General features: G+C 45.3%; 1 protein-coding gene across 1 annotated transcript in view; it reads right to left on the bottom strand.

The window, feature by feature from the left end:
- Nucleotides 1–24,956, bottom strand: part of LOC124039981 (zinc transporter ZIP11-like) — a 153,249-nt gene that overhangs the window by 88,682 nt on the left and 39,611 nt on the right. Inside the window, 1 exon segment of the mRNA XM_046356622.1 lies at nucleotides 15,375–15,379. Within this exon segment, the coding sequence (XP_046212578.1) occupies nucleotides 15,375–15,379 (5 nt within the window).

Below are 24,956 nucleotides of genomic sequence, written 5' to 3'. Positions count from 1 at the left end.
TACATACATTACATTTACATTTAAGTCATTTAGCAGACGCTCTTATCCAGAGCGACTTACAAATTGGTGCATTCACCTTATGACATCCAGTGGAACAGCCACTTTACAATAGTGCATCTAAATCTTTTAAGGGGGGAGGGGGGTGAGAAGGATTACTTTATCCTATCCTAGGTATTCCTTAAAGAGGTGGGGTTTCAGGTGTCTCCGGAAGGTGGTGATTGACTCCGCTGTCCTGGCGTCGTGAGGGAGTTTGTTCCACCATTGGGGAGCCAGAGCAGCGAACAGTTTTGACTGGGCTGAGCGGGAACTGTACTTCCTCAGTGGTAGGGAGGCGAGCAGGCCAGAGGTGGATGAACGCAGTGCCCTTATTTGGGTGTAGGGCCTGATCAGAGCCTGGAGGTACTGAGGTGCCGTTCCCCTCACAGCTCCGTAGGCAAGCACCATGGTCTTGTAGCGGATGCGAGCTTCAACTGGAAGCCAGTGGAGAGAGCGGAGTGACGTGAGAGAACTTGGGAAGGTTGAACACTAGACGGGCTGCGGCGTTCTGGATGAGTTGTAGGGGTTTAATGGCACAGGCAGGGAGCCCAGCCAACAGCGAGTTGCAGTAATCCAGACGGGAGATGACAAGTGCCTGGATTAGGACCTGCGCCGCTTCCTGTGTGAGGCAGGGTCGTACTCTGCGGATGTTGTAGAGCATGAACCTACAGGAACGGGCCACCGCCTTGATGTTAGTTGAGAACAACAGGGTGTTGTCCAGGATCACGCCAAGGTTCTTAGCGCTCTGGGAGGAGGACACAATGGAGTTGTCAACCGTGATGGCGAGATCATGGAACGGGCAGTCCTTCCCCGGGAGGAAGAGCAGCTCCGTCTTGCCGAAGTTCAGCTTGAGGTGGTGATCCGTCATCCACACTGATATGTCTGCCAGACATGCAGAGATGTGATTCGCCACCTGGTCATCAGAAGGGGAAAGGAGAAGATTAATTGTGTGTCGTCTGCATAGCAATGATAGGAGAGACCATGTGAGGTTATGACAGAGCCAAGTGACTTGGTGTATAGCGAGAATAGGAGAGGGCCTAGAACAGAGCCCTGGGGGACACCAGTGGTGAGAGCGCGTGGTGAGGAGACAGATTCTCGCCACGCCACCTGGTAGGAGCGACCTGTCAGGTAGGACGCAATCCAAGCGTGGGCCGCGCCGGAGATGCCCAACTCGGAGAGGGTGGAGAGGAGGATCTGATGGTTCACAGTATCGAAGGCAGCCGATAGGTCTAGAAGGATGAGAGCAGAGGAGAGAGAGTTAGCTTTAGCGGTGCGGAGCGCCTCCGTGATACAGAGGAGAGCAGTCTCAGTTGAATGACTAGTCTTGAAACCTGACTGATTTGGATCAAGAAGGTCATTCTGAGAGAGATAGCGGGAGAGCTGACCAAGGACGGCACGTTCAAGAGATACATACATACATACATACATACATACATACATACATACATACATACATACATACATACATACATACATACATACATACATACATACATACATACATACATACATACATACCCACACAAAAAAATAATATATAATATTATTTTATATAATATTTTATATATATATATATATATATTTAAAAAAGTATGGATATACATCCATATGCACATACAAACATTCATACCCCAGAATAACAATCTACACTCATTTAAAATATACACATACATAATACTAAAATGCTAAGAGAAAATAGTAATAAAGTACAAATAGTAATTATATGTACCCACACCTAAACAGACATAAGCACTACAGAGGGCTGGTGGGACTCTAGTCGGGAGAGCGGCCCACGGCTAGACAAAGGCAGAACGGCACAAAACATCAACTTGCTAACCAGGTGTCTGCGTCTGCCCCTTCCCAACCATCACCCCCAGTCCCCTGCAAGCAATAAATAAATGGTATGGTAGTAAGAATAATGTAAGGATTGTAAAATAAATAACGATACAAAACAAAAATGGGGGAATATAAGTATATCCATCCGAAGGTGTCAGTGATCAAACCTAGAAGTAAAAATATGCATCACTCTGAGCACAGTCGGGATGAAAGTGAATTTAACGTTAAATGAGAGCTCTGACCGCCATCCATTGTTCGGCTCAGCGTCTTACATGCTCGTTAGCCCTTGTTGAGCCCGTTTATGAGCCCGTTTAATACGGTTTCACCCAATATGGTATAGTATGGATTCGAGTCCATGAGCAGACCCTAACACACAATGACAAGGCTCTCTAACCTGTACGGGGGATTGGTGTATATCCCTGGATAAACTTATCTGCGTCCAAAACCGAGGAGAGCCAAATCTTCTCACCGGAAGGCGGGGTAATTCTTAGTCTTGCAGGGAAGAGCAAGGCTGGGCGAAGATGGAGTTTGTAGAGTTTGCTCATGACATCTCTGTAGTCGGCGCGATGCTATGCCACATCGGGCGCATAATCCTCATAGACACGGAATGGGTGTCCTTTATGTGACAGGTTGCCCCTCATTTGAACTTCACGCAGGATAAGATCCTTGGTCTTGAAACTGTGACAACAGATGATTACTGGGCGAGGACGTTGGCCCGGTCCAGGCACTGGGACAAGGGAGCGATGTGCACAGTCCAGCTGGGGATCCGAAGCCAAAACATCCGATCCCATTGCATCCTTCAATAGCTTGGCGAAGGAGTCGGTGGGGCGAGAGCCAGCCTCTACCCCCTCTGCCAGACCAACAACGCGGAGGTTATTACGTCTGGATTGGCCCTCCAGGTCCACCACTTTCACAGAAAGCCTCTGCACACTATCCTGCAATGAAGTGCATAGCTTCTTTAACCCGTCGATCCTACCAGCTTTGAATTCAGAAGCTTTCTCAAGGTCCACAATACTCTGGCCATGTGAAGCGACCGTTCGAATGATGCTCTACAATTTTGGTGTCCAGTTCAGCAATAGTGGCTTTAAGATCCTCAGCTATAGCAACACGTAGCTCCCCCAAAGCCCGGGTAAGTTCTGTAAGTGTCACGTTCTTGCATGTGCCTCCCGCCATGTCTGTCTCGTTGTTTAGTGGGGAGTAGGCCTCCGCTGTGGATTTATTGTCCTTTGGTTGTTTATTACTCGGCATTTTCATATAAAAAGTTACAATCTTGTATTAGAAAGAAACGTTTGTTGTAAAAAAAGTGCCATAAAGTAGGTTAAATTCTATTATTTTGCAAAAAAGTTGCAGGAGCCTTTCACGCACAGCCGTTCACTCCAACATCCTAGCTCCGCCCCTCTGGGGCACCATGCTTATCGGTCTATATGATAATTTTATAAATGTTATGGTATAAACTGGGGCATGTATTTTTGTTTGTGATCATTTTGTGCAAAAGAATATACAAACATATCTAATTTACATAAGTATTCACACCCCTGAGTCAATACATATTAGAATCACCTTACAGTTGTGAGTCTTTCTGGATAAGTCTATAAGAGCTTTATACACCTGTATTGTGCAATATTTGCCATTTATTACTTTCAAAATTCTTCAAACTCTGTCAAATCGGTTGTCCATCATTGCTAGACAACCATTTTCATGTCTTGCCATAGATTTCGAAGCAGATTTAAGTCAAAACTGAAACTCGGCCACTCAGGAACATTAAATGTCTTCTTGGTAAGCAACTTCAGTGTAGATTTGGCCTTGTGTTTAAAACCTCTTATGGCTGGGGGCAGTATTGAGTAGCTTGGATGAATAAGGTGCCCAGAGTAAACTGTCTGCTACTCAGGCCCAGTTGCTAATATATGCATATCATTAGAGAAAACACTCCGAAGTTTCTAAAACTGTTTGAATGCTGACTGTGAGTATAACAGAGGCAGGCAAAAACCTGAGAAAAAAAATCCAACCAGGAAGTGGTAGTTTGTAATTCAACTCAATGCCTATCGAACATAAGGTGGCGAGGGGTCATATTGCACTTCCTAAGGCTTCCACTAGATATCAACAGTCTTTAGAACCTTGTTTGATGCTTCTACTGTGAAAGAGGGGGGAATGGGAGCTGAACAAGTATCTTTTATCAATGTTTATTATGAGTATTTCTGTAAATTGATGTGACTCTCTGCAAAATCACCGGATGTTTTGGAACTACTAAACGTAACGTGCCAATGTAAACTCAAAGGTTAGTAATTCATTTTGTCTCTATTTCTGCTTTTTGTGACTCCTCTCTTTGGCTGGAAAAATGGCTGTGTTTTTCTGTGACTTGGTGCAGACCTAACATAATCGTTTGGTGGGCTTTCGTTTAAAGCCTTTTTGAAATCGGACACTGTGGTGGGATTAACAACAAGTTTATCTTTAAAATGGTGTAAAATACTTCTATGTTTGAGGGATCTTAATTAAGAGATTTCTGTTGTTTTGAATTTAAAGCCCTGCACTTTCACATGGTGCACTGCGCCTGTCCCGCCACAGGAGTCGCTGGTGCGCGATGAGACAAGGATATCCCTACCGGTCAAACCCTCCCTAACCCGGACGACGCTAGGCCGACTGTGCGTCGCCCCACAGACCTCACGGTCGCGACGGACTGCGACAGAGCCTGGGCGCGAACCCAGAGTCTCTGGTGGCACAGCTAGCGCTGCGATGCAGTGCCCTAGACCACTGTGCCACCTGGGAGGCCCCGCCATAAGAAGTTTTAAGCTTATTGTCCTGCTGAAAGTTTTATTTTTTAATATTATTTCACCTTTATTTAACCAGGTAGGCCCGTTGAGAACAAGTTCTCATTTACAACTGAGACCTGGCCAAGATAAACCAAAGCAGTGCGACAAAAACAACAACACAGAGTTACACATAAACAAACGTACAGTCAATAACACAAAAGGAAAGAAAAATAGAAAAATCCTTGTACAGTGTGTGCAAATGTAGAAGACTATGGAAAGAGGCAATAAATAGGCCCTAGAGGCGATAATAATTACAATTTGGCAGTAATACTGGAGTGATAGATGTGCAGATTATGATGTGCAAGTAGAGATACTGGGGTGCAAAAGAGAAAGTGGGTAAGTAATAATATGGGGATGAGGTAGTCGAGTGTGTTATTTACAGACTGGCTGTGTACAGGTACAGTGATAAGGTAAGCTGCTCAGACAGCTGATGCTTAAAGTTAGAGAGGGAGATATAAATCTCCAGCTTCAGAGATTTTTGCAATTTGTTCCAGTCATTGGCAGCAGAGAACTGGAAGGAAAGGCAGACAAAGGAAGTGTTGGCTTTGGGGATGACCAGTGCAATATACCTGCTGGAGCGTGTGCTACGGGTGGGTGTTGCTATGGTGACCACTGAACTGAGATAAGGCTGGGCTTTATCTAGCAAAGACTTACAGATGACCTGGAGCCAGTGGGTTTGGCGACGGATATGTAGTGAGGGCCAGCCAAAGAGAGCATACAGGTCGCAGTGTTGGGTAGTATATGGGGCTTGTGATAGACTACATCCAGTTTGCTGAGTAGAGTGTTGGGGGCTATTTTGTAAATGACATCGCCGAAGTCAAGGATCGGTAGGATAGTCAGTTTTACGAGGGTAAGTTTGGCGGCATGAGTGAAGGAGGCTGATTCTAGATTTAATTTTGGGTTGGAGATGCTTAATGTGAGTCTGAAACGTGCAGAGTTGTGATGCTAGTCGGGCGGGAGGGTGCGGGCAGCAATCGGTTGAAAAGCATGCACTTAGGTTAACTAGCATTTAAAAGCAGTTGGAGGCCAAGGAAGGAGTGTTGTATGACGTTGAAGCTCGTTTGGAGGTTTGTTAGCACAGTGTCCAAGGAAAGGTCAGAAGTATACAGAATGGTGTCGTCTGCATAGATGTGGATCAGAGAATCACCAGCAGCAAGAGCGACATCATTGATATATACAGAGAAAAGAGTCGGCCCGAGAATTGTACCCTTTGGCACCCCCATAGAGACTGCCAGAGGTACGGACAACAGGCCCTCCGATTTGACACACTGAACTCTATCTGAGAAGTAGTTGGTAAACCAGGCGAGGCACTCATTTGAGAAGCCACGGCTATTGAGTCTGCCGATAAGAATACAGTGATTGACAGATTTGAAAGCCTTGGCCAAGTCGATGAAGACAGCTGCACAGTACTGTCTTTTATCGATGGCGGTTATGATATCGTTTAGGACCTTGAGCGTGGCTGAGGTGCACCCATGACCGGCTCAGAAACCAGATTGCCTAGTGGAGAAGGTATGGTGGGATTTGAAATGGTCGGTGATCTGTTTATTAACTTGGCTTTCGAAGATATTAGAAAGGCAGGGCAGGATGGATATAGGTCTATAACAGTTTGGGTCTAGAGTGTCTCCCCCTTTGAAGAGGGGGATGACCTCGGCAGCTTTCCAATCTTTGGGAATCTCAGACAATACGAAAGAGAGGTTGAATAATCTAGTTATAGGGGTTGAAACAATTTTGGCGGATAATTTTAGAAAGAGAGGGTCCAGATTGTCGAGCCCAGCTGATTTGTAGGGATCTAGATTTTGCAGTTCAGCATCAGCTGTCTGGGCTTGGGCAAGTTGCTGCAGGGAGTGCTGAGATGGCCAGGGTAGAGGTAGCCAGATGGAAAGCATGGCCAGACGTGGAAAAAATGCTTATTGAAATTTTCAATTGTCATAGATTAATTGGTGGTGACAGTGTTTCCTAGCCTCAGTGCAGTGGGCAGCTGGGCGGAGGTGCTCTTATCCTCCATGGACTTTACAGTGTCCCAAAACTTTTTGGAATTAGTGCTACAGGAAGCAAAATTCTGTTTGAGAAAGTGAGCCTTTGCTTTCCTAACTTACTGAGTATATTGGTTCCTAACTTCCCTGAAAAGTTGCATATCGCATGTGCTTTTCGATGCTAATGTTTTTCTGCTGGTCAAGGGCAGTCATGTCTGGGGTGAACCAAGGGCTATATCTGTTCTCTACATTTTTTGAACGGGGCATGCTTATTTAAGATGGAGAGGAAAGCACTTTTGAAGAGCAACCAGGCATCCTATACTGACGGGATGAGGTCAATATCCTTCCAGGATACCCGGGCCAGGTCGATTAGAAAGGCCTGCTCACTGAAGTGTTTTAAGGAGCATTTGACAGTGATGAGGGGTGGTTGTTTGGCCGCGGACCCAGTACGTAGGCAATGAGGCAGTGATCGTTGAGATTCTGGTTGAAGACAGCAGAGGTGTATAGGGAGGGCATCTTGGTCAGGATGAAATCTAAGAGGGTGCCCATGGTTACGGATTTAGGGTTTTATCTGGTAGGTTCCTTGATGATTTGTGTGAGATTTAGGGCATCTATCTTAGATTGTGGATTAGATTGTCGCCCGGGGTGTTTAGCATTTCCCAGTTTAGGTCACCTAACAGTACGAACTCTGAAGATAGATGGGGGGGCGTTCAATTGACATATGGTGTCCAGGGCACAACTGGGGGCCGAGGGGGGTCTATAACAAGAAGCAAGGTTGAAAGACTTGTTTCTGGAAAGGTGGATTTTTAAAAGTAGAAGCTCGAATTGTTTGGGCATAGACCTGTATAGTATGACAGAACTCTGCAGACTATCTCTGCAGTAGACTGCACCCCTTTGGCAGTTCTATCTTGTAGGAAAATGTTATAGTTAGGGATGGAAATGTCAGGATTTTTGGTGGCCTTCCAAAGCCAGGATTCAGACATGTCTAGGACATCCGGGTAGCCAGAGTGTGCTAAAGCAGTTAATAAAAGAGAGGGGGCTTCTGATGTTAACATGCATGAAACCAATGCTTTTACGGTTACAGAAGCCAACAAATGAGAGTGCCTGGGGAATGGGAGTGATGCTGGGGGCTGCAGGGCCTGGGTTAACCTCTACATCACCAGAGGAACAAAGGAGGAGTATGGCTAAAGGCTAAGAGAACTGGTCATCTAGTACGTTCGGGAATAGAGAGTAAAAGAAGCAGGTTTCTGGGCGTGGAAGAATATATTCAGGGCATAATGTACAGACAAGGGTATGGTAGGATGTGAGTACAGAGGAGGTAAGCCTAGGCATTGAGTGACGATGAGAGAGGTTTTGACTCTAGAGGCACCATCTAAACCAGGTGTGGTCACCGCATGTGTGGGGGTGGAACACAAGGGCTAGCTAAGGCATATTGAGCAGGGCTGGAGGCTCTACAATGAAATAAGACATAAATTACTAACTAAAACAGCAATAGACAAGGCATATTGACATTAGGGAGAGGCATGTGTAGCTGAGTAACCATAGGGTCCAGTGAGTAGCTAAACAAGCTGGAGGCACGGCGATTCAGACAGCTTGCAGGTCGGGGATAGCAGCAGGCTAGCAGATGGGCCTCAGGAGAACGTCGCAACGGGAGAGTCTGTTGAAACCCCCTCGTACAGTTACATCGGCAGACCAGTCGTGATGGATCAGTGGTGCTCAGTGTCAGCAGCAAAGGGTCCAGGCAAATTAGCAGAAGAGGTATTGAAGCCTAGGAATTATCTGATGGAAGTCTTCGGCTAGCCGGGAGGAGGGCCTAGCTCGAGGCTAGCTCCAGGCTAACTGGTGCTTGCTTTGGGACGGTTACGTCGGTAGACCAGTCGTGATGGATCGGCGGAGCTCTGTGTCGGCAGAAAATGGTCCAGGTCAGTTGGCAAAAGAGGTCATTGAAGCCCGGGGATTGCTTGATGGAATCTCTTCGGCTAGCCGGGAGATGGACCTAGTTTGAGGCTAACTCCAAGCTAACTGGTGCTTGCTTCGGACAGAGACATTAGATATTAGTAGCCACTCGGATAGCAGCTAGCTAGCTGTGATGATCCGGAGTAAAGGTTCAGAGCTTGCGGTAGGAATCCAGGGATGTGGTAGAGAAAAGCAGTCCGAAATTCTAAGGGTAGATATCGCGCTGTGCAGGCTGGCAGGAGTTGCCTGGGCTGAGGCTGGCAGTCCGGGTTAACAGTGATGACCGCTAGCAGTGGCTAATTGGGAACTAGCTAGTAGCTCGTTAGCTGACTAGCTTCTTAATCTCGTGGTGCCACCCGGCACACTAGCGTCCCACCTTGCCAAAAAGAAATGCAAATGCGCCACGCCAAATGCTAATAGCACTCGTTAAAACTCAAACTTTCATTAAAACACACATGCAAGGTCCTCAATTAAAGCTACACTCGTTGTGAATATAGCCAACAAGTCAGATTTTTAAAATGCTTTTCGGCGAAAGCATGAGAAGCTATTATCTGATAGCATGCAACACCTCGAAATACCTGAAGGGGACGTAAACAAAATAATTAGCGTAGCCGGCGCTACACAAAACGCAGAAAAAAAAACAAACATTCATTACCTTTGACGAGCTTCTTTGTTGGCAATCCTATATGTCCCATAAACATCACTATTGGGTCTTTTTTTCGATTAAATCGGTCCATATATACCCAAAATGTCCATTTATGAAGACTGTGTGATCCAGGAAAAACACAGTTTCAAAACGCAACGTCATTTTTTAAATAAAAAAGTTGCCTATAAACTTTGACAAAACACTTCAAACTACTTTTGTAATCCAACTTTAGGTATTAGTAAACGTTAATAATCTATCAAATTGATCACGGGGCGATGTGTATTCAACAGCTCCACGTCTTCAAATGATGGTCGGAAATCTCTCTTCCAAAATATCCTGTCGCGCACCGGATGACATCAAATCAAATCCAATTTTATTTGTCACATACACATGGTTAGCAGATGTTAATGCGAGTGTAGCGAAATGCTTGTGCTTCTAGTTCCGACAATGCAGTGATAACCAACAAGTAATCTAACTAACAATTCCAAAACTACTGTCTTATACACAGTGTAAGGGGATAAGGAATATGTACATAAGGATATATGAATGAGTGATGGTACAGAGCAGCATACAGTAGATGGTATCGAGTACAGTATATACATATGAGATGAGTGTGTAGACAAAGTAAACAAAGTGGCATAGTTAAAGTGGCTAGTGATACATGTATTACATAAGGATGCAGTCGATGATGTAGAGTACAGTATATACATATGCATATGAGATTAATAATGTAGGGTAAGTAACATTATATAAGGTAGCATTGTTTAAAGTGGCTAGTGATATATTTACATAATTTCCCAGCAATTTCCATTATTAAAGTGGCTGGAGTTGGGTCAATGACAGTGTGTTGGCAGCAGCCACTCAATGTTAGTGGTGGCTGTTTAACAGCCTGATGGCCTTGAGATAGAAGCTGTTTTTCAGTCTCTCGGTCCCAGCTTTGATGCACCTGTACTGACCTCGCCTTCTGGATGATAGCGGGGTGAACAGGCAGTGGTTCGGGTGGTTGATGTCCTTGATGATCTTTATGGCCTTCCTGTAACATCGGGTGGTGTAGGTGTCCTGGAGGGCAGGTAGTTTGCCCCCGGTGATGCGTTGTGCAGTCCTCACTACCCTCTGGAGAGCCTTACGGTTGAGGGCGGAGCAGTTGCCGTACCAGGCGGTGATACAGCCCGCCAGGATGCTCTCGATTGTGCATCTGTAGAAGTTTGTGAGTGCTTTTGGTGACAAGCCGAATTTCTTCAGCCTCCTGAGGTTGAAGAGGCGCTGCTGCGCCTTCTTCACGACGCTGTCAGTGTGAGTGGACCAATTCAGTTTGTCTGTGATGTGTATGCCGAGGAACTTAAAACTTGCTACCCTCTCCACTACTGTTCCATCGATGTGGATAGGGGTGTTCCCTCTGCTGTTTCCTGAAGTCCACAATCATCTCCTTAGTTTTGTTGACGTTGAGTGTGAGGTTATTTTCCTGACACCACACTCCGAGGGCCCTCACCTCCTCCCTGTAGGCCGTCTCGTCGTTGTTGGTAATCAAGCCTACCACTGTTGTGTCGTCCGCAAACTTGATGATTGAGTTGGAGCGTGCGTGGCCACGCAGTCGTGGGTGAACAGGGAGTACAGGAGAGGACTCAGAACGCACCCTTGTGGGGCCCCGTGTTGAGGATCAGCGGGGAGGAGATGTTGTTGCCTACCCTCACCACCTGGGGGCGGCCCGTCAGGAAGTCCAGTACCCAGTTGCACAGGGCGGGGTCGAGACCCAGGGTCTCGAGCTTGATGACGAGCTTGGAGGGTACTATGGTGTTGAATGCCGAGCTGTAGTCGATGAACAGCATTCTCACATAGGTATTCCTCTTGTCCAGGTGGGTTAGGGCAGTGTGCAGTGTGGTTGAGATTGCATCGTCTGTGGACCTATTTGGGCGGTAAGCAAATTGGAGTGGGTCTAGGGTGTCAGGTAGGGTGGAGGTGATATGGTCCTTGACTAGTCTCTCAAAGCACTTCATGATGACGGAAGTGAGTGCTACGGGGCGGTAGTCGTTTAGCTCAGTTACCTTAGCTTTCTTGGGAACAGGAACAATGGTGGCCCTCTTGAAGCATGTGGGAACAGCAGACTGGTATAGGGATTGATTGAATATGTCCGTAAACACACCGGCCAGCTGGTCTGAGCATGCTCTGAGGGCGCGGCTGGGGATGCCGTCTGGGCCTGCAGCCTTGCGAGGGGTAACACGTTTAAATGTCTTACTCACCTCGGCTGCAGTGAAGGAGAGACCGCATGTTTTCGTTGAAGGCCGTGTCAGTGGCACTGTATTGTCCTCAAAGCGGGCAAAAAAGTTATTTAGTCTGCCTGGGAGCAAGACATCCTGGTCCGTGACTGGGCTGGGTTTCTTCTTGTAGTCCGTGATTGACTGTAGACCCTGCCACATGCCTCTTGTGTCTGAGCCATTGAATTGAGATTCCACTTTGTCTCTGTACTGACGCTTAGCTTGTTTAATAGCCTTGCGGAGGGAATAGCTGCATTGTTTATATTTGGACATGTTACCAGACACCTTGCCCTGATTAAAAGCAGTGGTTCGCGCTTTCAGTTTCACGCGAATGCTGCCATCAATCCACGGTTTCTGGTTTGGGAATGTTTTATCGTTGCTATGGGAACGACATCTTCGACGCACGTTCTAATGAACTCGCACACCGAATCAGCGTATTCGTCAATATTTTCATCTGACGCAATACGAAACATGTCCCAGTCCACGTGATGGAAGCAGTCTTGGAGTGTAGAGTCAGCTTGGTCTGACCAGCGTTGGACAGACCTCAGCGTGGGAGCCTCTTGTTTTAGCTTCTGCCTGTAGGCAGGGATCAACAAAATGGAGTCGTGGTCAGCTTTCCCGAAAGGGGGGCGGGGCAGGGCCTTATATGCATCGCGGAAGTTAGAGTAACAATGATCCAAGGTTTTACCACCCCTGGTTGCGCAATCGATATGCTGATAAAATTTAGGGAGTCTTGTTTTCAGATTAGCTTTGTTAAAATCCCCAGCTACAATGAATGCAGCCTCCGTTTAAATGGTTTGCCTCTTCTTCATTTGACCAAGGAACAACCTCAAGGCAATTGCCAAGACTGGCGACATCATGTGGAAGCTGTAGGACTTGTAACCTGGGAGCTATTTTGCCTTGCCATAGACAATACAGGCAACTGGCGCATTGATTTTCTTTTTCCTTTTTGGTGATCAGTTTTCCTTGGGCTTTTTCACAAAACACACGTTCTGTTATAGTCACAGCCGTGATTTAGAAACTAGAAAGTTTTAGAAACTTCAGAGTGTTTTCTATCCACACATACTGATCATATGCATATACTATATTCCTGGCATGAGTAGCAGGATGTTGAAATGTTGCGCGATTTTTAACAAAATGTTCGAAAAAGTTGGTGTTCCGGTTCAAAAGTGTAAAAATAGCAGATCCATACCACATTGGGCGAGGCGGGTTGAAGGAGCGTATGTTCAGTCTGTAGATGGAGAATGAGATTTAAAAAATAAAACCAATATATATGAAATGTATAAAGAAAAACAATATATACAAGGGACAGGACAATTCAATCAAAATAGACATCCCCACTGCTACGCCATCAAAGGTGAATTAATCTCCAAGTGTCTTGGTGGAAAGCACACTGAACCAAGTATTCCTCCAGGATTGATCTGTTTATTTTTTATCCTGAAAAACTCCCCAGCCCTTAACGATTACAGGCATACCCATAACATGATGCAGCCACCACTATGATTGCCATAACAAAGGAGTTGAATACTTGTTGACTCAAGATTTTTCAGGTTTTCATTTTTAATTAATTTGTCAAATACATATTTAACATAATTCCACTTTGACGTTATGGGGTATTGTGTGTAGGCCACTGACAAAAAAATCAAATTGGATCCATTTCAAATTCAGGCTGTAACAACAAAATGTGGAAAAAGTCAACGGTTGTGAATACTTCTGAAGGTACTGTTTTAGCAACTCATCCTAGTTGTTGCATCTTTAGATTACCCCTCTTTCTAAATTTCTAGTAGACATTTTAATCTGTCACATAATGAAACGCTTGCATCAGGTGCGCTGTTTAGAATGTTGTTTTCTCACGATTAGCATTTTGGTAAATGTTAGAAAATTACATTTTATCGGCTGCTACATTACAGGAGTTGCAAGATGAATTAGTATAATCTAAATGTGATTTCTGTTATTCTGAGCACCGCGGGTGGATACTCTAATGGGTTACACACCCAATGCATTTTCCTAATGGAAATCCTGAAGCATGCATACGCATACACACACACGAACCCACCAGACAAACCCCACAAAGGATACATGATAGAGAGAGCATCAGACGAGACACATAAGGAAGTAGTTAGCTTCCAGGAGAAAGTAGAAACAAAAATAGCTCTCAAGAGGCGGCTGTGTCTCGACACCTGTCGATGGCCGGCCTTTTAAGATGTCCGTTGATTAATGACGGCATCAGGGAGGGAACCAGGGAGACATCCTGTTCAGGAAATCAATGTCTTCTACCTCCTAATTAATAAGATGGTAAACAGAGAGTGGAGGAAGGGGGGTGGGGGATGTTATGCGCACAGGGAGACAGCCAGACAAACACACACACACACACAGAGGTGTGAACACACAGAGACACAAACATTGAGAGACAGAGAGAGAGAGAGAGAGAGAGAGAGAGAGAGAGAGAGAGAGAGAGACTGATCTACTTTACGACAGTAAAGAGCAAGTGAAGTGTCTGAGCCAAGACCTCAGTTCACTCACCGTAAGATTTCTAAAAGGCTTTGCATGACATATTCCTTTATTCATGCTGCCATTCAGTCACTTATTTACCCATGCAATCACCCCCCACCCACCCACCCACCCACCCACCCACCCACCCACCCACCCACACACACACACACACACACACACACACACACACACACACACACACACACACACACACACACACACACACACACACACACACACACACACACACAAAAGCTCCCTTCCCACAGGGTTCCACGGGTTAATCAGTAAGGACGCTGCTCTCAGTTGCTCTGTAGCACTAGCCTACACACTGAAAAAAGTGTTTTTACACATCTCAGTGCTGTATTCTGGAAGTGGACCCCTCGCTGGCCCTGTTCCTGATCAGTGTGGGAGATTCCTTCCCTCCCTGCTGGGTAGAAAATGGAGACCGTAATCTCCATGCCGGGGTGTGCCATACTGCCAGTATTACCACAAATAGGCTGCTCTTTAAGCCCTCAGTGTTAAACCAACTGCCCATGTAAAAGGAAAGAAGCATAGAATTACATATAGAATCGAAATATATAGCAATTTAATAGGATCTTTGTGGAAATGAGTTACACAGAAACTGACAATCCATAGGCTTATATAAAATGCACAAGCAATAGGTTACACCGCTACTACGCCATGGTCATACATGTCACAGTGTCATTGACTTATAGAATAGGATTTAAATGCATGCATAACATATACTGTACAGTGCCTTCAGAAAGTACTTACACCCCTTGACGTAGTATTCCCCCAAAAATATGTTACAGCCTGAATTCAAAATGTATTAAATATATGTTTTCTTTCACACATCTACACACAATACCCCATAAAGACAAATTGAAAGAAAATAAACACATGTTTTGCAAATTTACTGAAAATTATAAACAGAACTCTCGTTTACATAAATGTTCACATTCCTGAGTCAAAACATGTTAGAATCACCTTTGGCAGCGATTACAGGTGTGAGTCATTCTGGGTAAATCTCTAAGAGCTTTGCACATCTGGATTGTACAATATTTCCACATTGTTCTGTTTAAAATTCTTCGAGCTCAGTCAAGTTGGTTGTTGATCATTGCTAGACAGCCATTTTCAAGTCTTGCCATAGATTTTCAAACCGATTTAAGTCAAAACTGTAACTAGGCCACTCAGGAGCATTGAATGTCGTCTTGGTAAGCAACTAAGTGTGTATTTGGCCTTGTGATTTAGGTTATTGTCCTAAAAAAAGGTGCATTTGTTAGAAAGCAGTATTAGAAAGCAGACTGAACCAGGTTTTCCTCTATGATTCTGCATGTGCTTTGTTCTATCCCATTTATTTTTATCTTAAAACACTCCCTGTCCCTTACTGATGACAAGCATTCCTATAAGATGATGCAACCACCACCATGCTTGAAAATATGAAGAGTGGTACTCAGTGCTGTGTTGTGCTGGATTTGCCCCAAACATAACTTGTTGTATGCAGCACAAAGTTAATTTCTTTGCCAATTTGTTGTGCCTTGTTGCAAACAGGATGTCTGTTTTGGAAGAGCTTTATTTTGTACAGACTTCCTTCTTTTCACGTTGTCAATTCTGTTAATATTGTAAAGTAACTACAATGTGGTTGATCCATCCTCAGTTTTCTCCTATCACAGCCATTAAACTCTAACTGTTTTAAAGTCCCTATTGGCCACATGGGGAAATCCCTGAGCTGTTTCCTTCCTCTCTGGCAACTGAGTTAAGAAGGTCACTTGTATAGTTGAATTGACTGAATGTATTGATATAACATCCAAAGTGTAATTAATAACGTTACCATGCTCAAAAGGAAATTCAATGTCTGCTTCATTTTTTTTACCCATCTACCAACAGGTGCCCTTTTAGTGGGGCATTGGAAAACCTCCCTGGTCTTTGTGGTTGAATCAGTGTTTCAAATTCATTGATCGACTGAGGGACCTTACAGATAATTGTATGTGCGGGGTACAGAGATGAGGTAGTCATTCAAAAATCTATATTAAACACAATTATTGCATATAGAGTGAGTCGATGCAAGTTATTACGTGACATGTTAAGCACATTGTACTCCTGAACTTATTTAGGCTTGCAATAACAAAAGGGTGGAATACTTATTGACTCAAGACATTTCAGCTTTTAATTTTTTATTAATTTGTAAATATTTCTAAAAACATAATTCCACTTTGACAGTATGGGGTGTTGTGTGTAGATCAGTGACACAAAATCTAAATGTAATCAATTTTACATTTAGGCTGTAAAACAACAACATGTAGAAAAAGTAGAGAAAAGGGGTAGTAAATCATTTCTGAAGGTACTGTACAGTCGTGGCCAAGTGTTTTGAGAATGACACAAATGTTAATTTCCACAAAGTTTGCTGCCTCAGTGTCTTCAGATATTTTTGTCAGATGTTACTATGGAATACTGAAGTATAATTACAAGCATTTCATAAGTGTCAAAGGCTTTTATTGACAATTACATGAAGTTTTTGCAAAGAGTCAATATTTGCAGTGTTGACCCTTCTTTTCAAGACCTCTGCAATCTGCCCTGCATGCTGTCAATTAACTTCTGGGCCACATCCTGACTGATGGCAGCCCATTCTTGCATAATCACTGCTTGGAGTTTGTCAGAATGTATCACTTTTGCCTTATGGCAAGGAGCTTCATGATGCTGGAAAAGGCATTGTTCGTCACCAAACTGTTCCTGGATGGTTGGGAGAAGTTGCTCTCAGAGGATGTGCTGATACCATTCTTTATTCATGGCTGTGTTCTTAGGCAAAATTGTGAGCCCACTCCCTTGGCTGAAAAGCAACCCCACACATGAATGGTCTCAGGATGCTTTACTGTTGCCATGACACAGGACTCATGGTAGCGCTCACCTTGCTCACCTTGTCTTCTCCAGACAATCTTTTTTCAGGATGCCCCAAACAATCAGAAAGGGGATTCATCAGAGAAAATGCTTACCCCAGTCCTCAGCAGTCCAATCCCTGTACCTTTTGCAGAACAACAGTCTGTCCCTGATGTTTTTCCTGGAGAGAAGTGGCTTCTTTGCTGCCTTTCTTGAAACCAGGCCATCCTCCAAAAGTCTTTGCCTCACTGTGCGTGCAGATGCACTCACCTGCCTGCTGCCATTCCCGAGCAAGCTCTGTACTGGTGGTATCCGATCCCACAGCTGAATCAACTTTAGGAGACAGTCCTGGCGCTTGCTGGACTTTCTTGGGCACCCTGAAGCCTTCTTCACAACAACTGAAGTTCTTGATGATCTGATAAATGGTTGATTAAGGTGCAATCTTACTGGCAGCAATAGCCTTGCCTGTGAAGCCCTTTTGTGCAAAGCAATGATGACGGCATGTGTTTCCTTGCAGGTAGCCACGGTTGACAGAGAATGAACAATGATTCCAAGCACCACCCTCCTTTTGAAGCTTCCAGTCTGTTATTAAAACTCAATCAGCATGACAGAGTGATCTCCAGCCTTGTCCTCAACAACACTCACACCTGTGTTAACAGGAGAATCACTGACATGATGTCAGCTGGTCCTTTTGTGGCAGGGCTGAAATGCAGTAGAAATGTTTTTGGGGGATTCAGTTCATTTGCATGGTAAAGAGGGACTTTGCAATTAATTGCAATTCATCTGATCACTCTTCATAACATTCTGGAGTACATGCAAATTGCCATCATATAAACTGAGGCAGCAGACTTTGTGAAAATGTATATTTGTGTCATTCTCAAAACTTTTGGCCACAACTGTACATTATGCATACATTGTGCATAAGTTATTTCCCAGCATAAACAAGTGGCATTTTGGCATTCGGTCTGTGAATGTTGCAAATCATAATCCATTAGATCAGGGTTGTGTGAACACGTCTTTGTACACTGAATTCTAATCTAAATGTTTTGTAAAAAGCCATGTAATAAGGGTCCCCTAATAAGGGTCCCATTGGAAACTCTGATCAACACTTTTTTCCCTACCCTGTCACAACAACTTCTACTGTACCTGCTTTTTTCCTTAGTTGTCATGTCAAACACCAAAAATAGTCTGATTACTAATTTTATTTCTATGTTTCCAACAGTTCACCGAGGTGTTATGAACATTGCAATATCTATTCTGGTTGGGGCCCGTTTGCTCTGTTGTGTGAAGGGATTAGTGCACAGTGTTGTAACAGATCTTTAGTTTCTTGGCAATGTCTCACATGGAATAGCCTTAATTTCTCCGAACAGGAATATACGGGCGAGTTTCAGAAGAAAGTAGTTCGTTTCTGGCCATTTTGGGCCTGTAATCGAACCCACAAATGCTGATGCTCCAGATACTCAACTAGTTTCAAGGCGGACAATTTAATTGCTTCTTTAATCAGGACGACAGTTTTCAGCTGTACTAACATAATTGCAAAAGGATTTTCTAATGATCAATTAGCCTTTTAAAATGATAAACTTGGATTAGCTAACACAACGTGCCATTGGAACACAGGAGTGATGGTTGCTGATAATGGGCCTCTGTATGCCTATGTAGATATTCTATAAATCTGTCATTTCCAGCTACAATAGTCATTTACAACATTAACAATGTTTTAAATGATGTTCTGATCATTTTTAGGTTATTTTAATGGACAAAATTATGATTTTCTTTCAATAACAAGGAAATGTCTAAGTGACCCCAAACTTTTGAATGGTAGTGTACCTCAAAACCACAGGTCCCCAATTCACAGTATGAGCTGGGAGCTGAAAGGGCACGAGTACTATATGAAAGTATGAGTGACAATGGTCTATGTGGTCACATGATGCACAGTGTTGGATATCCTAGGACCTATGTCTCAACATGTAACAATGCTTAAGATGAAATTAGGCTTGGGCCCATGTCTATTTGCAGACAAAGGTCTTTGAAAACCACCAAATCAGAAAATAGCCTCCATTTGTAATAATCACTTCTTCAGCAAGAATTGGCTGACCAGTTACCACACGCCTGTGAAAGTGTTGGCCCTAAACAAGAGAAAAGAGCTGAACATTTAGTTACTTAAGCATCACTAGCAAACAAAGTACCAAGGATACAGCAAAGAGAATGGGCCTACATTAAACTAATGGGAGCAGAGGCTTGGCTGGCAATATCATTATCCTATTGGGGAAACAGCTTCAAGGTAGACTAGTAACCTGACTAAAAGTCAAGGTAGACTTTTCTTAACCAAATTCTCAAGTGTTTAAACTTCAAAGAGGTACATCTTATTGTTGTTCTGTGGGGCTTGTTGCGCCCCAGATGTTAAAATAATAACCAGGCTAAAGACTTTGATCATTTCCATCAACAGGACAAGATTGTGATTCTTGACCCAGAGTACCTCCAAACACGGTGTTTAAAGCTTTCATCAACAAGCATCTGGAAATTAAATGCACATATTCTGCAGTGTCCTACCAAAAAGCACATGGTCAAAACAGAACGACTTCAACAACTTCGCTACTCTGAGCTGAACAGCTAACATCCACATCCAAACCTAGCGGACAAACAAATCTGGCATTTCATTCCTGCATTTCAACAACACATCTATGGATGACGCAGGACTGTACAGGTGTGAGGACATGCCCTCGGTAAGCCATCCCATCGAGGTCATGGTCAACGATGTGAGAGATTGTGAAATGGAGGATTCTGTGTCTGAGGGTTGTTAGTGGAGTGCCCCAGTCTCCGGCTCCATCACTCTGTCCTGTAGGGTGAGATGGTATAGCAACAAGGTGGAGCCCACAGTGGCATGGTGCAGGGATGAAGGCAACTCTACCTGTGTGCACTTGCAGGTTGTTTCTGAAACCCAGGCTAGACAAACCCTCGCCTGGAACCACACCGGCCCAGCAACAGGGATGTCCTACCTGACCCTCAAAGCCCATCTCCCTGTTGTACTCAGGGAACTACCGCTGTCTGGCCTCCCTGCCTGACTACTGTGAACCAGACTCAAGGACAAGCCAACCTCTGCAGCTCTACGTGACCAGAAAAGGAAGCCCATTGGCAAAGAAATGGGTTCTACTGGCCAGAGGAAGAAGGATGAGTCCACCAGCGGGAAGAGGGGTAGACCCTGACCAGAGCAAACCACCTGAAGGAGGAGGTAAAGCTTGAAGACCCTGAAGCTCCATATGAAAATGTGATGTTAGTGTGATGCTGTGTGTCTACGCTGCTTGGCTGTATTGTGTGTTATATTAAAAAACGGTTACATTTACATTACATTTAAGTCATTTAGCAGACGCTCTTATCCAGAGCGACTTACAAATTGGTGCAATCACCTTATGACATCCAGTGGGACAGTCACTTAACAATAGTGCATCTAAAACTTAGGGGGGGTGGGGTGAGAGGGATTACTTAACCTATCCTAGGTATTCCTTAAAGAGGTGGGGTTTCAGGTGTCTCCGGAAGGTGGTGATTGACTCCGCTGTCCTGGCGTCGTGAGGGAGTTTGTTCCACCATTGGGGGCCAGGGCAGCAAACAGTTTTGACTGGGCTGAGCGGGAGCTGTACTTCCTCAGTGGTAGGGAGGAGAGCAGGCCAGAGGTGGATGAACGCAGTGCCCTTGTTTGGGTGTAGGGCCTGATCAGAGCCTGGAGGTACTGAGGTGCCGTTCCCCTCACAGCTCCGTAGGCAAGCACCATGGTCTTGTAGCGGATGCGAGCTTCAACTGGAAGCCAGTGGAGAGAACGGAGGAGCGGGGTGACGTGAGAGAACTTGGGAAGGTTGAACACCAGACGGGCTGCGGCGTTCTGGATGAGTTGAAGGGGTTTAATGGCACAGGCAGGGAGCCCAGCCAACAGCGAGTTGCAGTAATCCAGACGGGAGATGACAAGTGCCTGGATTAGGACCTGCGCCGCTTCCTGTGTGAGGCAGGGTCGTACTCTGCGGATGTTGTAGAGCATGAACCTACAGGAACGGGCCACCGCCTTGATGTTAGTTGAGAACGACAGGGTGTTGTCCAGGATCACGCCAAGGTTCTTGGCGCTCTGGGAGGAGGACACAATGGAGTTGTCAACCGTGATGGCGAGATCATGGAACGGGCAGTCCTTCCCCGGGAGGAAGAGCAGCTCCGTCTTGCCGAGGTTCAGCTTGAGGTGGTGATCCGTCATCCACACTGATATGTCTGCCAGACATGCAGAGATGCGATTCGCCACCTGGTCATCAGAAGGGGGAAAGGAGAAGATTAATTGTGTGTCGTCTGCATAGCAATGATAAGAGAGACCATGTGAGGTTATGACAGAGCCAAGTGACTTGGTGTATAGCGAGAATAGGAGAGGGCCAAGAACAGAGCCCTGGGGGACACCAGTGGTGAGAGCGCGTGGTGAGGAGACAGATTCTCGCCACGCCACCTGGTAGGAGCGACCTGTCAGGTAGGACGCAATCCAAGCGTGGGCCGCGCCGGAGATGCCCAACTCGGAGAGGGTGGAGAGGAGGATCTGATGGTTCACAGTATCGAAGGCAGCCGATAGATCTAGAAGGATGAGAGCAGAGGAGAGAGAGTTAGCTTTAGCAGTGCGGAGCGCCTCCGTGATACAGAGGAGAGCAGTCTCAGTTGAATGACTAGTCTTGAAACCTGACTGATTTGGATCAAGAAGGTCATTCAGAGAGAGATAGCGGGAGAGCTGGCCAAGGACGGCACGTTCAAGAGTTTTGGAGAGAAAAGAAAGAAGGGATACTGGTCTGTAATTGTTGACATCGGAGGGATCGAGTGTAGGTTTTTTCAGAAGGGGTGCAACTCTCGCTCTCTTGAAGACGGAAGGGACGTAGCCAACGGTCAGGGATGAGTTGATGAGCGAGGTGAGGTAAGGGAGAAGGTCTCCGGAAATGGTCTGGAGAAGAGAGGAGGGGATAGGGTCAAGCGGGCAGGTTGTTGGGCGGCCGGCCGTCACAAGACGCGAGATTTCATCTGGAGAGAGAGGGGAGAAAGAGGTCAGAGCACAGGGTAGGGCAGTGTGAGCAGAACCAGCGGTGTCGTTTGACTTAGCAAACGAGGATCGGATGTCGTCGACCTTCTTTTCAAAATGGTTGACGAAGTCATCTGCAGAGAGGGAGGAGGGGGGAGGGGGCGGAGGATTCAGGAGGGAGGAGAAGGTGGCAAAGAGCTTCCTAGGGTTGGAGGCAGAAGCTTGGAATTTAGCGTGGTAGAAAGTGGCTTTAGCAGCAGAGACAGAGGAGGAAAATGTAGAGAGGAGGGAGTGAAAGGATGCCAGGTCCGCAGGGAGGCGAGTTTTCCTCCATTTCCGCTCGGCTGCCCGGAGCCCTGTTCTGTGAGCTCGCAATGAGTCATCGAGCCACGGAGCGGGAGGGGAGGACCGAGCCGGCCTGGAGGATAGGGGACATAGAGAGTCAAGGGATGCAGAGAGGGAGGAGAGGAGGGTTGAGGAGGCAGAATCAGGAGATAGGTGGGAGAAGGTTTGAGCGGAGGGAAGAGATGATAGGATGGAAGAGGAGAGAGTAGCGGGGGAGAGAGCGAAGGTTGGGACGGCGCGATACCATCCGAGTAGGGGCAGTGTGGGAGGTGTTGGATGAGAGCGAGAGGGAAAAGGATACAAGGCAGTGGTCGGAGACTTGGAGGGGAGTTGCAATGAGGTTAGTGGAAGAACAGCATCTAGTAAGGATGAGGTCGAGCGTATTGCCTGCCTTGTGAGTAGGGGGGGAAGGTGAGAGGGTGAGGTCAAAAGAGGAGAGGAGTGGAAAGAAGGAGGCAGAGAGGAAAGAGTCAAAGGTAGACGTGGGGAGGTTAAAGTCGCCCAGAACTGTGAGAGGTGAGCCGTCCTCAGGAAAGGAGCTTATCAAGGCATCAAGCTCATTGATGAACTCTCCGAGGGAACCTGGAGGGCGATAAATGATAAGGATGTTAAGCTTGAAAGGGCTAGTAACTGTGACAGCATGGAATTCAAAGGAGGCGATAGACAGATGGGTAAGGGAGAAAGAGAGAATGACCACTTGGGAGAGATGAGGATCCCGTGCCACCACCCCGCTGACCAGACGCTCTCGGGGTGTGCGAGAACACGTGGGCGGACGAAGAGAGAGCAGTAGGAGTAGCAGTGTTGTCTGTGGTGATCCATGTTTCCGTCAGGGCCAAGAAGTCGAGGGACTGGAGGGAGGCATGGGCTGAGATGAACTCTGCCTTGTTGACCGCAGATTGGCAGTTCCAGAGGCTACCGGAGACCTGGAACTCCACGTGGGTCGTGCGCGCTGGGACCACCAGAGTAGGGTGGCCGCGGCCACGCGGTGAGGAGCGTTTGTATGGTCTGTGCAGAGAGGAGAGAACAGGGATAAACCGACACATAGTTGACAGGCTACAGAAGAGGCTACGCTAATGCAAAGGAGATTGGAATGACAAGTGGACTACACGTCTCGAATGTTCAGAAAGTTAAGCTACGTAGCAAGAATCTTATTGACTAAAATGATTAAAATGATACAGTACTGCTGAAGTAGGTCAGCTGGCAGTGGGTGCGTTGTTGACACTACACTAATCAAGTCGTTCCGTTGAGTGTAATAGTTTCTGCAGTGTTGCTATTCGGGGCTAGCAGGCTAGCTAGCAGTGTTGTTTACGTTACGTTGCGTTAAAAGAACGACAATAGATGGCTAGCGAACCTAGAAAATCGCTCTAGACTACACAATTATCTTTGATACAAAGACGGCTATGTAGCTAGCTAAGTAGCTAGCTACGATCAAACAAATCAAACCGTTGTACTGTAATGAAAATGAAGTGAAAATGTGATACAACCTGTGAATGCGACCGGGTAGTTGAGTTCTATACAGAAGACGTTGGCTAGCGTTGGCTAGCTGTTGGCTAGCTAGCAGAGTCACCTACGTTAAGGACGACAAATAGCTGGCTAGCTAACCTCGGTAAATTAAGATAATCACTCTAAGACTACACACTCTAAACCTAAACAACACAATTATCTTGGATACGATGATACGATGATACGAAGACAGCAAAGACAGCTATGTAGCTAGCTAACACTACACTGATCAAGTCGTTCAGTTGAGTGTAACAGTTTCTCCAGTGCAGCTAATCAGTGGACGTTAGCTAGCTGGCTAGTGAAGACTACGTTAGGACGGCGAAATACGATAATTACGCAATTATCTTTGATACAAAGACGGCTATGTAGCTAGCTGAGAAGAAATTGCTAAGATAAGACAAATCAAACCGTTGTGATATAATGAAATATAATGAAAAAGTTCTAGCCATACAATCTGCTTGGCTGTATTGTGTGCTATACTAAAAAAAGGTTAGTTCTAGCCATACAATCTGCTTGGCTGTATTGTGTGTTATATTAAAAAAAGGTTAGTTCTAGCCATACAATCTGCTTGGCTGTATTGTGTGTTATATTAAAAAAAGGTTAGTTCTAGCCATACAATCTGCTTGGCTGTATTGTGTGTTATATTAAAAAAGGTTAGTTCTAGCCATACAATCTGCTTGGCTGTATTGTGTGTTATATTAAAAAAGGTTAGTTCTAGCCATACAATCTGCTTGGCTGTATTGTGTGTTATATTAAAAAAAGGTTAGTTCTAGCCATACAATCTGCTTGGCTGTATTGTGTGTTATATTAAAAAAAGGTTAGTTCTAGCCATACAATCTGCTTGGCTGTATTGTGTGTTATATTAAAAAAAGGTTAGTTCTAGCCATACAATCTGCTCATACCTTTGACTGCATCACAGCAATACCAATAAACAACATAATGGAACCCCTCATATCTTGTTGCTTCATTATTGAATGACTGGCTTGGAAAACCATTTCAAAAACAGTATAGTAAAGGAAATGTTTAGTAGCCATTATAGATAAAGCAGACAGAAAGTCTGGATGAGTGCTCATGTTCTTCAGTCAATATCAAATAACTGGTACCTTTGAATGTAATGTCTCAGAGAGAATAAAAAGGAGATAGAAAAGGAATGAAGCATCTTACAAACATGTCATTATTTTTTTTACTTTGTGGTAATCTGAG

The sequence above is a fragment of the Oncorhynchus gorbuscha genome, linkage group LG07 (assembly GCF_021184085.1).
Source record: "Oncorhynchus gorbuscha isolate QuinsamMale2020 ecotype Even-year linkage group LG07, OgorEven_v1.0, whole genome shotgun sequence".
In the NCBI taxonomy this organism is placed as follows: Eukaryota; Metazoa; Chordata; class Actinopteri; order Salmoniformes; family Salmonidae; genus Oncorhynchus; species Oncorhynchus gorbuscha.
Note: the sequence above shows the minus strand (reverse complement) of the source record. Positions and strands in the feature narration are given on the sequence as shown.